The following is a 12581-nucleotide window of genomic DNA, read 5'->3' as shown; positions in this document are numbered from 1 at the left end:
TTTTTTTTAGACAGTCCCACTATTTTGCCCTCGGTAGAATGCCCTGGCATCATGGCACAACAACCTCAAACTATTGGACTCAAGCGATTCTCTTTCCTCAGCCTCCTAAGTAGCAGGAACTACAAGCACCTGCCACAACACCCGGCTATTTTTGGTTGCAGTTGTCATCATTGTTTTAGCTGGCCTGGGCTGGGTTTGAACCCGCCACCCTCAGTGTATGTGGCTGGCACCATAAGCCCTGTGCTACAGGCACTGAGCCTTGATTCTTTATCTTATAGTGTCTCCATCATTCACCAAATATTGACATTTTGATCAGTGACAGACCAAAATTATATTTTTACTTTGCCTTTTCTATGTTTAGATATATTTATCATATCACAATTGCCAGTAGTATTCAGTACAGTAACATATATAGGTTTGTCGGAGGTTTGCAAAAAGACAAAATTGCCTCAAAATACATTTCTTTGTGTCCTGGTCAAACAATGCATGAGGATATTTCCTTATTTGTATTCTCTATTTAGTGAGACATTGCTCTCGAAACTTCCTAAGCATGGTTGCCTTTAGTTCTCTGAACTTATTTTAAAATAGCACATGTAAGTCTTAAGTTCAGTGTCTGGATTTCCTCGAGAACTGCTTTTATTTATTTTTTTATTGTGTATGAGCCATACTTTCTTATTTCTCTAAATGTTGCATACTTTTTTGTAGAAAATTGATTTAAATAATGTAATGTGACAACTCTTACAAACAAAAGATTCTCCTTCGTTCCCTGTGTTTGTTGGTGTTTTAGCTGTTACTATTTGGTGAGTTTGCTAAACTTATTCTATAAAGTCTGTATTCTTTGAAGAGTTTATATAATATGATTGAACATTGATTTCCTTAAAGCTGGGAGCAAGTAAGTCTCCTGTTGTTATCCCAAGGGTCCTGTGTGTGCATTGAGGCATGAAATCAAAGGCGTTCCTTTCTGACCTTTCATGCAGAGTAGGTCTTCTGTTCATCTTTTTGTAAATCATTAGGCAAATAAATGAAGTATACAAATAAATAGCAACATTATAAGAATGTAGTTTTTTTATAATCCAGTAATAGAATTTATACCTTCTACTAACCTAGTGAATATGGAAGTTACAAAGTAGTGGAACATATTTATCATTCTTCCTTGGTTTTCCTGTGAACCCTACTATTTGTACTTTGTATTATAGCATAATTTGGTGTTTCTGGGCAAGGCTGCAGAATACTAGAACATTCTGTCTGAAGCTCCACTTGTGATATTAGTACTTGCTGTGGCATCTTCAGTAGAAGTTTAACTAAAATTATATAATTTATTATAAGTACCTAAACTTTTATTTTTTCATTTAGGTTACTTACAACAAGAAAACCTCACTTCTACCTGCCAGACTTTCATTTTAGAAAGTTCAGATTTAAAGGAATACGCAGAGCACTGTACAGATGAAGGTTTTATCCCAGCCTGCTTACTGGTAAGTTACTGGTTTCTTAAAGGGAATACTTCATCATCAACATGAGAGACTCTGAATACAATCTTAAAATCACCTCTCAACAAAAAATTGAAATCAATAGAAATTTGATGGTTTGGTATCATGCATGACTGGTAAGACCCAAAGAAGGCCAATGTTCTTTTTACACATTTGTGATGAAGCTATAAGTGAATTATAATGTTGCCTCTGATAATAACTTTCAAAATGACACCCTCATTTCTGATCAGTTTCACCACTGCTATCTCAGAGCTTTTGTTTTTAACTTTCTGACATATATGTGGCTGCATTTTGGTATTTTGTTGTCACCTTTTGTAAATATCACTAAACCTGCAGACCATCATTTGGTATGTAATGGATACATTCCAGAACTACAATATTCCACATAGTGTTTATCATTTTATTTTAAACATGATTCCCTAAAGCATTTCAGCTATCACAGATAACACAATTGCGTAGGAAACCTAAAAGAATCTACATAACAAAAATTTACCAAGATCACAGGATACAAAATATGCACAGGTCCATAGCATTTAGTGTTTCTGTAGGTAGTATTCTACCTATAATGACAATTAGAATTTGAAGGGTTGTTTTGTTTTGTTTCTTGAAGACAGTCTCACTCTGTTGCCTAGGGTAGAGTGATGTCATCATAGCTCACAGCACTTGGGCTTGAGCACTCTTCCTGCGTCAGCCACCCACCACAGCACTCAGCTAATTTTGCTATTTTTAGTAGAGACAGGGCATGACTCTTGTTCAGGCTGGTCTCAAACTCCTGAGCTTAAGGAATTCATCCACCTCAGCCTCCCAGAGTGCTAGGATTACAGGAGTAAGCCACTACTCCTGGCTGAAGCTTTTTTTTTTTTAAATACCCATTTATTATACCAACAAACTAAATGTTTAGGTAATCTAACAAAAATGTGTGTGTAATCTATATGCTCAAAATTACATGAGAAAATTTGAGAATCAGTAATGTTAAATATATCACTAAATTCCCATAAGCATTTTTGTAGATAACAACAAGCTAAATTCTAAACTTATGCAAAAAAGGAAGTAGAATAGCCTAAATCATTTTGAAAAAGAACAAGTTGGAGGACTCATTACCTGATTTCAAGACTTACTAAAAAGCTGCAGTAAACAAGATTAAAGGTCATTGGTGGTAAATTGAGCGCCCAAAGCAGTCAAATGGAATAGAAAGTCCAGACATAGACCCACACAAGTTATTTTTGACAAAGATGCAAAGGTAATTCCATGGAGAAAGGATAGTCTTACCAACAAATGATGCTGGAACAATTAAACATCTATATGCCAAAAATAACCTCTACAACTTACCTCATGCCCAGTGCAAAAATTAACCAAAGTGGGCCATAGACCATAATGTAAAATATAAAACTACGAGATACCTAGATGAAAACATGAGAAAATGTGTATGACCTTGGCTTTGGAAATGAGTTATGTATAACACCAAAAGCATGGATCAAAAGAAGAAATTAGGCAAATTCAACTTCATAAAAATTAAAAGTTTTGTTCTACAAGAAGTACATTAAAAAATGCTCTACGGGCTCGGCACCTGTGGCTCAAGCTGCTAAAGCGCCAGCCATATACACCTTAGCTGGCGGGTTCAAATCCAGCCCGGGCCCGCCAAACAACAATGACGGCTGCCACCAAAAAATAGCTACTTGGGAGGCAGAGGCAGGAGAGTCGCTTGAGCTCGAGAGTTGGAGGTTGCTGTGAGCTATGATGTCACATCACTCTACCCAAGGCAACAGCTTTAGGCTCTGTCTCAAAAAAAAAAAAAAGAAAAAAAAATGCTCTACGGTGGCTCACACCTGTAATCCTAGCATTCTGGGAGGGCGAGGCGAGTAGATCACCTGAGTGAGTGGATCTCTCTGGTCTGAGTTCAAGACCAGACTGAGCAAAGCAAGACCCCACCAATGCTAAAAATAGAAAACCTAGCCAGAAGTTGTGCTGGGTCCCTATAGTCCCAGCTACTCAGGAGGCTTAGGCAAGAAGATCTCCTGAGCCCAGGAGTTTGAGGTTGCTGTGGGCTATGCCACCATAGCACTCTACCAAGGGCAATAGTGTAAGACTGTGCCTCAAAAAAAAAAGAAAGAAACTTTGTAAAAAAAACTTGCCAGTAATCTTTAAATGCATAAAAGCCAAGAAAAACGAGGAAAGACTAAGAAAATAAGGCCAGGCATGGTGGCTCACAACTATAATTCTAGCAATGTGGGAGGCCAAGGCAGGCTCATTGCTTGAGCTCATGAGTTTGAGACCAGCCTGAGCAAGAGCCAGACCCCGTCTCAAAACAGCCAGGCCTTGTGGCAAGTGCCTGTAGTTCCAGCTACTTGGGAGGCTAGGATCACTTGAGCCCAAGAGTTTGAGATTGCTGTGAGCTATAGAATCTCTACCAAGGGCGACAAAATAAGATTGTCTCAAAAAAAAAAAAAAAAAGGAAAAAGGTTGGTAGATGTCACAGATCAGAGGAGACTTCCAACATGGTGTTCTAGTTTGAATCTTGGCACAGAGAAGGGACAGCAGTGAGAAGACTGGCAAAATCTGAATGAAGTTTGTAGTATAGCTAATGGTATTATACTAATATTATTTTTTATTGTTAAAAGTAACATGGTTATATAAAATGTAACAATATAAGATCCTGAAGGAAGGATGTATGGGAAATGTCTGTACTATCTTTGGAATTCCTTTTTGAATCTAAAATTATTTTAACATATAAAAATCTTAAAAAATCTTACAAAGGGGCGGCACCTGTGGCTCAAAGGAGTAGGGTGCCAGCCCCGTATGCCAGAGATGGTGGGTTCAAACCCAGCCCAGCCAAAAACTGCAAAAAAAAAAAACTTACAAAGTAGATAAATGTCAGTGCTCATGTCCCATTTTTTAGATAAGGAAACTAAAGTTCACTAAGGTTAAATTACATGCTCAAAGTTCCTACAAGTAAGTAGCACTAGACCCTCCTGTGTGTTTTCTGTTAATAAATGTACTACTTACAGAGTCCCAAAATAGTAGTGGAGAAGAAAAAAGAAGCAAAGAGGGTAGGGAGGGATTATCTGAGAATATGGCTATTCATTCATCCTTCTATCTTATGAGCCCAAAGGGAAAGGATTACTATTCCTCTGTTAGGTGAGGGCAATTTCATGACCACATATAAAATTCTATAGCACTAGGGAAGGTAAAGGGTTTCAGTGCAGAAAGGAACTAAGTCTTCAGTCCTACATCAGTTAACTGTTAGCTACTAGAAATAAAACAAGGTGTAATTACCAAGATAATAATAGGCAAATCCTCTACCTATTCAGGGTTTAATTAAGACAAAAGAACAAATTAAGGAGTGCTAGCTCTTGCCTGTAATCTTAGCACTCTGGGAGACCAAGGCTTGAGGTCAGGAGTTTGAGATGAGATCAGCCTGAGCAAGAGCAAGACCTCTGTCTCTAGCAAAAATTGAAGGAAAAAAAGAAAGAAAGAAAACTAGGCATGATGGAACACACCTGTATTCCCAGCTACTTGGGAGGCTGAGATAGGAGATCCTCTGAGTTCAGGAGTCTGAGGTTGCAGCAAGTTATGATGATGCCACTGCACTGTAGCCAGAGTGCCAGAGTGAGACTCTGTCAAAAATAAAACAAAAAACAAATCTGTGAAAGTTTAGGGGGGAAGGAAAAGAGAAGTCCTAATTGTGTCAGACATTGTCCTCTACATATTAACATGTATCTTCATAACAAAAGATTCTATGAATTAAGAATTAATATCTCCAGGCTGGGCATAGTGGCTCACATCTGTAATCCTAGCACTCTAGGATTCATGGCAGGTGGGTCACTTGAGCTGAGGAGTTCGAGACCAGCCAGAGCAAGAGCAAGACCCTATCTCTACAAAAAAAAATAAATAAATAACTAAGTGTTGTACTGGGCACCTATATTCCTAGTTACTTGGGAGGCCAAGGCAAGAGAATCATTTGAGCCCAAGAGTTTGAGGTTGCTATGAGATATGACACCATGGCACTCTACCAAGGGTGACAAAGTGAGACTGTCTCAAAAAAAAAAAAAAGTAATATCTCCATTTTACAAATATGAAAGTAGGTCGTATAATTTAGGTTATTTGATACATGTAGTAAGTATTGAATTTGAAATCACAGCTGTTCCACAATTCCTGCTCTTTCCTATGATATGACCTCAAACTTGACACTTGCTCTTGTGCTATAGTGGTGGGAATGGGTTGGGAGTAAGGGGCATGGATGAGATGATGGAAGTGAAGACAGGAACATACCTGTCCTTGAGAAGGATATCTAACACATTCTATTTTTTTTACTTTGTTCTTTGGGAGGTTCATATGACTTCAGGCTAGTCATGGCAGATTAAGAGTAGGTCTTTTTTTTTTTTAACAGTTTTATGACTGGATCCCTACCTCCCAGCTTGAAACTGCTTTTTTGCTCATCCGTCTTGTATTTAAAAAAAAAAAAAAGTAGTCATAATATGCTATTCAAACTGGCAAGATTCTTCACCCGTAGAAGCTTTGAGACAATCCCTAATTTGAGTGATTATTTTCATTTCTGATAACTTGCTGCTTTACCCATTCCTAGCAGACCTTTATCCATTCCTCAATCAGATCTTTTCTTACCTTTTGAATGGTGGAGTGTTTCCTAGTGGGGATTATTGGTAGTATAATATGATTTTGATAATGCTTGATTTTTTTTTCTTCTTTCAGTCCTTATTTGGAAAAAACTTGACAACAATTTTGAATGAATATGTAGCTATGAAAACAAAAGGTAAGAATTCAAGTTGAGAGATTTTTTTTTTCCTGATAATTTCTTCTTCTTTTTTTTTTTTTTTTTGAGACAGAGCCTCAAACTGTCGCCCTGGGTAGAGTGCTGTGGCATCACAACTGACAGCAACCTCCAACTCCTGGGCTCAAGTGATTGTCCTGCCTCCGCCTCCCAGGTAGCTGGGACTACAGGCGCCCACCACAATGCCTGGCTATTTTTTGGTTGCAGCCATCGTTGTTTGGCGGGTCCTGGTTGGATTTGAACCCGCCAGCTCAGGTGTATGTGGCTGGTGCCTTAGCTGCTTGAGCCACAGGCACCGAGTCTTTTCCTAATAATTTCATATAGCATTTATCTACTTGTTTTGATCAGAAATTTTTTTTTAATTTCTTGATACTTTGTCCATGTCACAAATTAAAGAATACATGATATTAATATCTCATAAAGGCCTTGAGAAAAATTTCCCAGTTCTGATGTGATAAATTTTACTGGAAAACATCTAATTTGTGGGTGGTACCTGTAGCTCAGCAGCTAGGGCACTGGCCACATACACTGGGGCTGGCGGGTTTGAACCCGGCCCAGGCCTGCCAAACAGTAATGACAACTACAACAAAAATAAAGAGCCAGGCATTGTGTCAGGTGCCTGTAATCCCAACTAGTTGGGAGACTGAGGCAAGAGAATCACTTAAGCCCAAGAGTTTGAGGTTGTTGTGAGCTGTGACGCCATGGTACTCTACCCAGAGTGACATAGTGAGACTGTCTTCAAAAAAAGAAAAATTAATTTGTGTTTATTTTGAGTGATGTGTTAATTGCAAAAATCTTCATGTTAGCAGATATAACCAAACAATGATCTTTCAAAAAGATATAAAATAGGACTGCACCTGTGGCTCAGTGAGTTGGGCACCATCCGCATATGCCAAGGGTGGTGGGTTTGAAGCCGGCCCCGGCCAAACTGTAACAAAAAATAGCCGGGCGTTGTGGCAGGCGCCTGTAGTCCCAACTACTCGGGAGGCTGAGGCAAGAGAATCGCCTACGCCCAAGAGCTGGAGGTTGCTGTGCGCTGTGATGCCACAGCACTCTACTGAGGGCAACAAAGTGAAACTCTGTCTCAAAAAAAAAAAAGTAAAAAGATGTAAAATACAACTCTTAACTCTGAGTTATCTGCACTGATAAACAGTCATTGCTGTGTGTGATGCTTTAACGTCTGTGTAGTCTAAGTCTGAACACAAGAGCTAGTCATAAAAATCCCGGCTTATAGTTACCAGAATATAAAATAATACTTGCCTAAATTATGTCTTAGGGGGAAAGTTGTAATTATTTTAATCTCCATTATATTGATTTTTTTCCGTATCATTAACACAGTGGGCACAGTGCTTTACCCCTATAATCTAGCACTCTGGGAAACCAAGGCAGGAGGATCCTTTCAGCTCAGGAGTTCAAGACCAAACTGAGAAAGAGCAAGACCCCATCTCTGAGACAAGAAATAAAAAGTGTAGCTGAATGTTACAGTGGAAGTCTGTAATCCCAGCTACTCAGGAGCTAAGGCAGGAGGGTCACTTGAACCCAAGAGATTGGGATTGCTGTGAGCAAGGTGGTTGCCGTGGCACTCTAGCCTGGGGCAACAGAGTGAAACTCTTAGCTCAAAAAGAAAACATTTTTTTAGGGTGGCGCCTGTGGCTCAAAGGAGTAGGACACTGGTCCCACATGCTAGAGGTGGCGGGTTCAAACCCAGCCCTGGCCAAAAACTGTAAAAAAAAAAAAAAAAGAAAAGAAAAAATCTTTTTTTTTTTTTTTGTAGAGACAGAGTCTCACTTTATCGCCCTTGGTAGAGTGCCGTGGCATCACATAGCTCACAGCAACCTCCAACTCCTGGGCTTAGGCGATTCTCTTGCCTCAGCCTCCCGAGTAGCTGGGACTACAGGCGCCTGCCACAACACCCGGCTATTTTTTTTTTGTTGTTGCAGTTTGGCCGGGGCCGGGTTTGAACCCGCCACCCTCGGCATATGGGGCCAGCGCCCTCAGGCGCCGCCCAGGAAAAAACTTTTTAATAAAATAATTAGCATAAAAGGTAACATAAAAGAAAAAGACTTAATATTTCTTAAATTCTGTCTTATGTCAAAACATTGTGTTAAATGCTTTCATATGTTTCATGTTATTTAGTCTTTAGAATAGACCAGTGAGAGGTATTGATTGTTTAACCCAGTTTTAAATATGAGGAACTTGAAGATTAAATTTTCACTCTCAGAAGGAGCATAACCTTTCTGATAATTATTATAGGTATGAAGCAAATTGTTTCACTTTAAAATATCATATCAGAAGAGTAAAAATCAAAAAAAAAAAAACAGTTTGTCCCATTTTTAATACAAAAGAGATAAAAAATTATTGGCCTGAAAATAGCTTCAGAGATTTTACAGATGTCCATTCTCTCATGTTGTATCTGATAACCAATGGCTTAAGAAAAAAAATAGCAGCCTCATCATAGCTTTGCAAGCCATTTTGCAAAATAGGTTTATTTCTCAGTTCTCAACAATTGAAAGACAAATTTTTTCTGTGATTTTCTGTGTCTTTGTTGAAAATGAATGATGAATTTTCTTCAACTGTGTTTATTAAGAACCTTTTCCTTGTGTGATTTAGAAACATCAAATGATGTCCCAGCGATAATGTCATCTCTGTGGAAGAAGTTAGACCATACACTTTCTCAAATCAGGTAATAAGCTTATTAGAAAGTGCATAATGACTTTGGAACGCAAACACATTTGGATGTGAATCTTCTTAAGACATATGCCGTGTACTATACTCATCTACTTTTGAAATTATTCTAGAAGTTATTGATCTTTGTCTTTGGTTGGAATACTTTGAAATAAATAGGATACTTTTAACAACATGTTTACAGATAAGGAAATTGGTATGTGTAGAGGTTTAGTGACATTCCTAAGTTTCCATAGGAATTTAGAGGCAGATATATAGGGCTAGATTATAAATCTTCTAATCCCAGGCCAGTGTAAACTCCCTTTGGCAACTACCTTTTCGTTATATGTTCAGGGAATTTATGTATTGAACCTGAGCCCGATTGATTCTTCCCTTGTGAAGAAACAAGCTTGGAAAATAATGCTACTTCTATAATCTTTTGGTATCAGTTTTATAAAATCTTTTATGTGACTATGGGTCTGTCATGAAAACCATAGCCTCTGGCTCGGCGCCCTTAGTACAGTGGTTGTGGCGCCAGCCATATTCACCGAGGGTGGCGGGTTTGAACCCAGCCTGGGCCAGCTGAACAGCAGACGACAACTGCAACAAAAAAATGGCTGGGGGTTGTGGCAGGTGCCTGTGGTCCCAGTTACTCGGGAGGCTGAGGCAAGAGAATCGCTCAAGCCCAGGAGATTGAGGTTGCTGTGAGTTGTAATGCCACAGTCCTCTACCCAGGGCAACATGGGTAGACTCAAACATGGTGAGACTCTGTCTCAAAAAAAAAAAGAAAGAAAGAAAATCATAGTCTCTTACCCTTTCTCCCAATGTGAATACCCAACATAACCAGCAGGAGCTTCATTTTCTTCTGCTGCTTAAACTGCTGAAACGGGGCGGCGCCTGTGGCTCAGTCATTAAGGCGCCGGCCCCATATACCGAGGGTGGTGGGTTCAAACCCTGCCCCAGCTGAACTGCAACCAAAAAATAGCCGGGCGTTGTGGCAGGCGCCTGTAGTCCCAGCTACTCGGGAGGCTGAGGCAAGAGAATCACTGAAGCCCAGGAGTTGGAGGTTGCTGTGAGCTGTGTGATGCCACGGCACTGTACTGAGGGCTATAAAGTGAGACTCTGTCTCTACAAAAAAAAAAAACTGCTGAAATGATTGTAAATGCATTCTACCACTTTTTTTTTTCCCTTAAAGACAGGAACTCTTCTGGTGCCTGGGCCAGAATGCAGTGGTGCTGTCATAGCTCACTGTAACCTTGAACTCTTGGATTTAACTAATCCTCCCACCTCAGCCTTCCAAGTAGCTGGGGCTACAGGTGCACACCACGATGCACAGCTAATTTTTTTTAAAGGACAGGAGACTCACTATGTTGCCCAGGCTGGTCTTGAACTGGCCTCAAGCGATCCTCTCACCTTAATCTTCCAAAGTGCTGCAATTACAGACATGAACCAACACTCCCAACCTTGGACCACATCTTATTTGATGGTCTTTATCTTTTTATTTTCCTTTGCGGACACTTCTTTTTCTTGCCTTTATTAAAAATCATCAAAGACATTCACAATTTAGTAAATATTTATAAATACTTTAAAATACTTTGATATTTTATTGGCAAGGTATTGCATAATAATATTCTTAGTCACTATGTTTTTTCCAAGGTTGGTGTGTGTGTTATTAAAAGTGCTTCATTCAATTCAGTAAATTTTGTGGCTCTTGTTGGTGGAAACTTATTTGACACATTTTTTAGGGCAGTTGGTACAGTGTCTGTGACTACCAAGTACATGTGATTTGTACTTGATGCGATTCGGAGTAAAAGAGTTAACTTTCACTGGGGGTTCTATATATTTGTTTTGCTTCTTTTTTGGAGGTTAGATAAAAGAATTTCACAGTCATAAAGCTGATAAAAGCATGTCCTTTAACATCTAATGTCAAGACATTCTAATGCATATTGCATTGGATAGAAACATCGTAATTTAAATTATGTGTGGACCAGGCACAATAGCTCATGCCTGTAATCCCAGCACTTTGAGGGGATGAAGTAGGAGGATCACTTGAGCCCTAGAGTTCGAGACCAGTCTGGTAACAGCAATATTCCATCTCTACAAAAAAAATGGAAAAATAAGCAGAGTATAGTGGTCCACACTTGTACTCCCAGTTCCTTGGGAGGCTGAGGTGGGAGGATCACTTGAGCCCCAGTGTTGGAGGTTACAGTGAGCTATGATGATGTCATTGCACCCCAGCCTGGGAGACAGTGAAATCTTTTCTCAAAAAGAAAACATTATATGTGTTTACCTACTACTATTTTTCTCCTAAAGCAGATCAGAGTTGTTTACAAAAAGAAGTTTGTCTTTTCTTGTCTCAGAGAGATCTTTTGCCTTTTAAATCATAATTTACTTCAGATCTGACTATAATTAAATCATAGTGTACATGAACTACAAAAATTTCTTAATGAATAACTCCTTTGTTTTATTCGTTAGGAGCATGCAAAGTTCCCCAAGGTTTGCTGCCAATCAGAGAGGTTGGTATTCAGCTTTAAACTATTAATAAGGTTCAAAATTACTTCAAATTTAAACTAATAATCATTTTAGTTGATAATATATGTGTGAGCCAGCTATAATCTCGGCACTTTGGGAGGCTGAAGCAGGTGGATTGCTTGAGCTCAGGAGTTCCAGACCAGCCTGAGCAAGAGTGAGACCCTGTCTCTACTAAAAATAGAAAAACTAGCTGGGCACTGTGATGGGTGCCTGTAGTTTCAGCTACTCAGGAAGCTGAGAAAGAGGATCACTTGAGCCCAAAAGTTTAAGGTTGCTGTGAGCTATGACACCACAGCACTCTACCCAGGGTGACTGTGCGAGACTCTGTCTTAAAAAAAAAATGTGTGCTAGGTATATGTTTTGTTTTTCTAAGTACAATTACATTATGAAATAGTGGTTTCGTTTCTCATAAAAGTAGATATTTTTAAATACTTCCTCTCTCTTTGGCTCTCGTATACTACAATCTTTTAATTCTCATTCCATAAGTTTAAGTTTCTTGATTATGGTTGGGGGATTATCAATATAAATTTTTGCACGACAAATGTATTCTTGGATTTATAAGACTTGAGTGCATTCATTTTCATTTTTTATGAAATTGTCACATAAATTTAGTTGTTTTTAAGAGGCAATTTTTAAACTTAGAGATTTAAGATTTTTTTAGTATGCATTATATTGACTGCTTAAAATTGCTGAACTACTCTGACATTGAACTCATTTTTTAAATGCTTATATATTTCAGCCCGGACAAGAAGTGGAATTGCAGAAATCAAACGGCAAAGAAGGCTTGCATCTCAAGCAGCTCCGGCCAGTGCAGAGTTGATGACTTTACCTTGTCTTTCAGGACAGTTTACCACTTCTCCTTTGACAGGTACACAAGTTACTCGACCAACTGGCCAGATTTCAAATCCATTGAGGTCATATTTTGTAGTGGTCAACCATTCACAGTCACAAGATTCTGTAACCAGTAAGTTTAAATTTTGTTCTCTTAAACTTTATTAATAAAATTGTATGAATGAGATGATATACTAATGTCTTTATACTCATAGTACAAAATTAGGACCAAAAAGATGAGAGAAGCTAGTAGTGGAATAGACTTTAAGTATATTTGCCAC

General features: G+C 38.8%; 1 protein-coding gene across 2 annotated transcripts in view; it reads left to right on the top strand.

The window, feature by feature from the left end:
• The window catches only part of LOC128587660 (protein NPAT), a 64064-nt gene that overhangs the window by 16782 nt on the left and 34701 nt on the right, over window positions 1–12581 (top strand). For both annotated transcript variants that reach the window (XM_053594048.1, XM_053594047.1), the window contains exons 2-6: window positions 1354–1472; window positions 6195–6255; window positions 8884–8956; window positions 11413–11453; window positions 12209–12433. In XM_053594048.1, the coding sequence (XP_053450023.1) occupies window positions 1354–1472; window positions 6195–6255; window positions 8884–8956; window positions 11413–11453; window positions 12209–12433 (519 nt within the window). The remainder of the gene's footprint in view (window positions 1–1353; window positions 1473–6194; window positions 6256–8883; window positions 8957–11412; window positions 11454–12208; window positions 12434–12581) is intronic.

This window comes from Nycticebus coucang, chromosome 6, assembly GCF_027406575.1.
Source record: "Nycticebus coucang isolate mNycCou1 chromosome 6, mNycCou1.pri, whole genome shotgun sequence".
NCBI classification, from domain to species: Eukaryota; Metazoa; Chordata; class Mammalia; order Primates; family Lorisidae; genus Nycticebus; species Nycticebus coucang.
The sequence above is the reverse complement of the archived record's forward strand: the minus strand, read 5'-3'. Positions and strand labels throughout refer to the sequence as shown.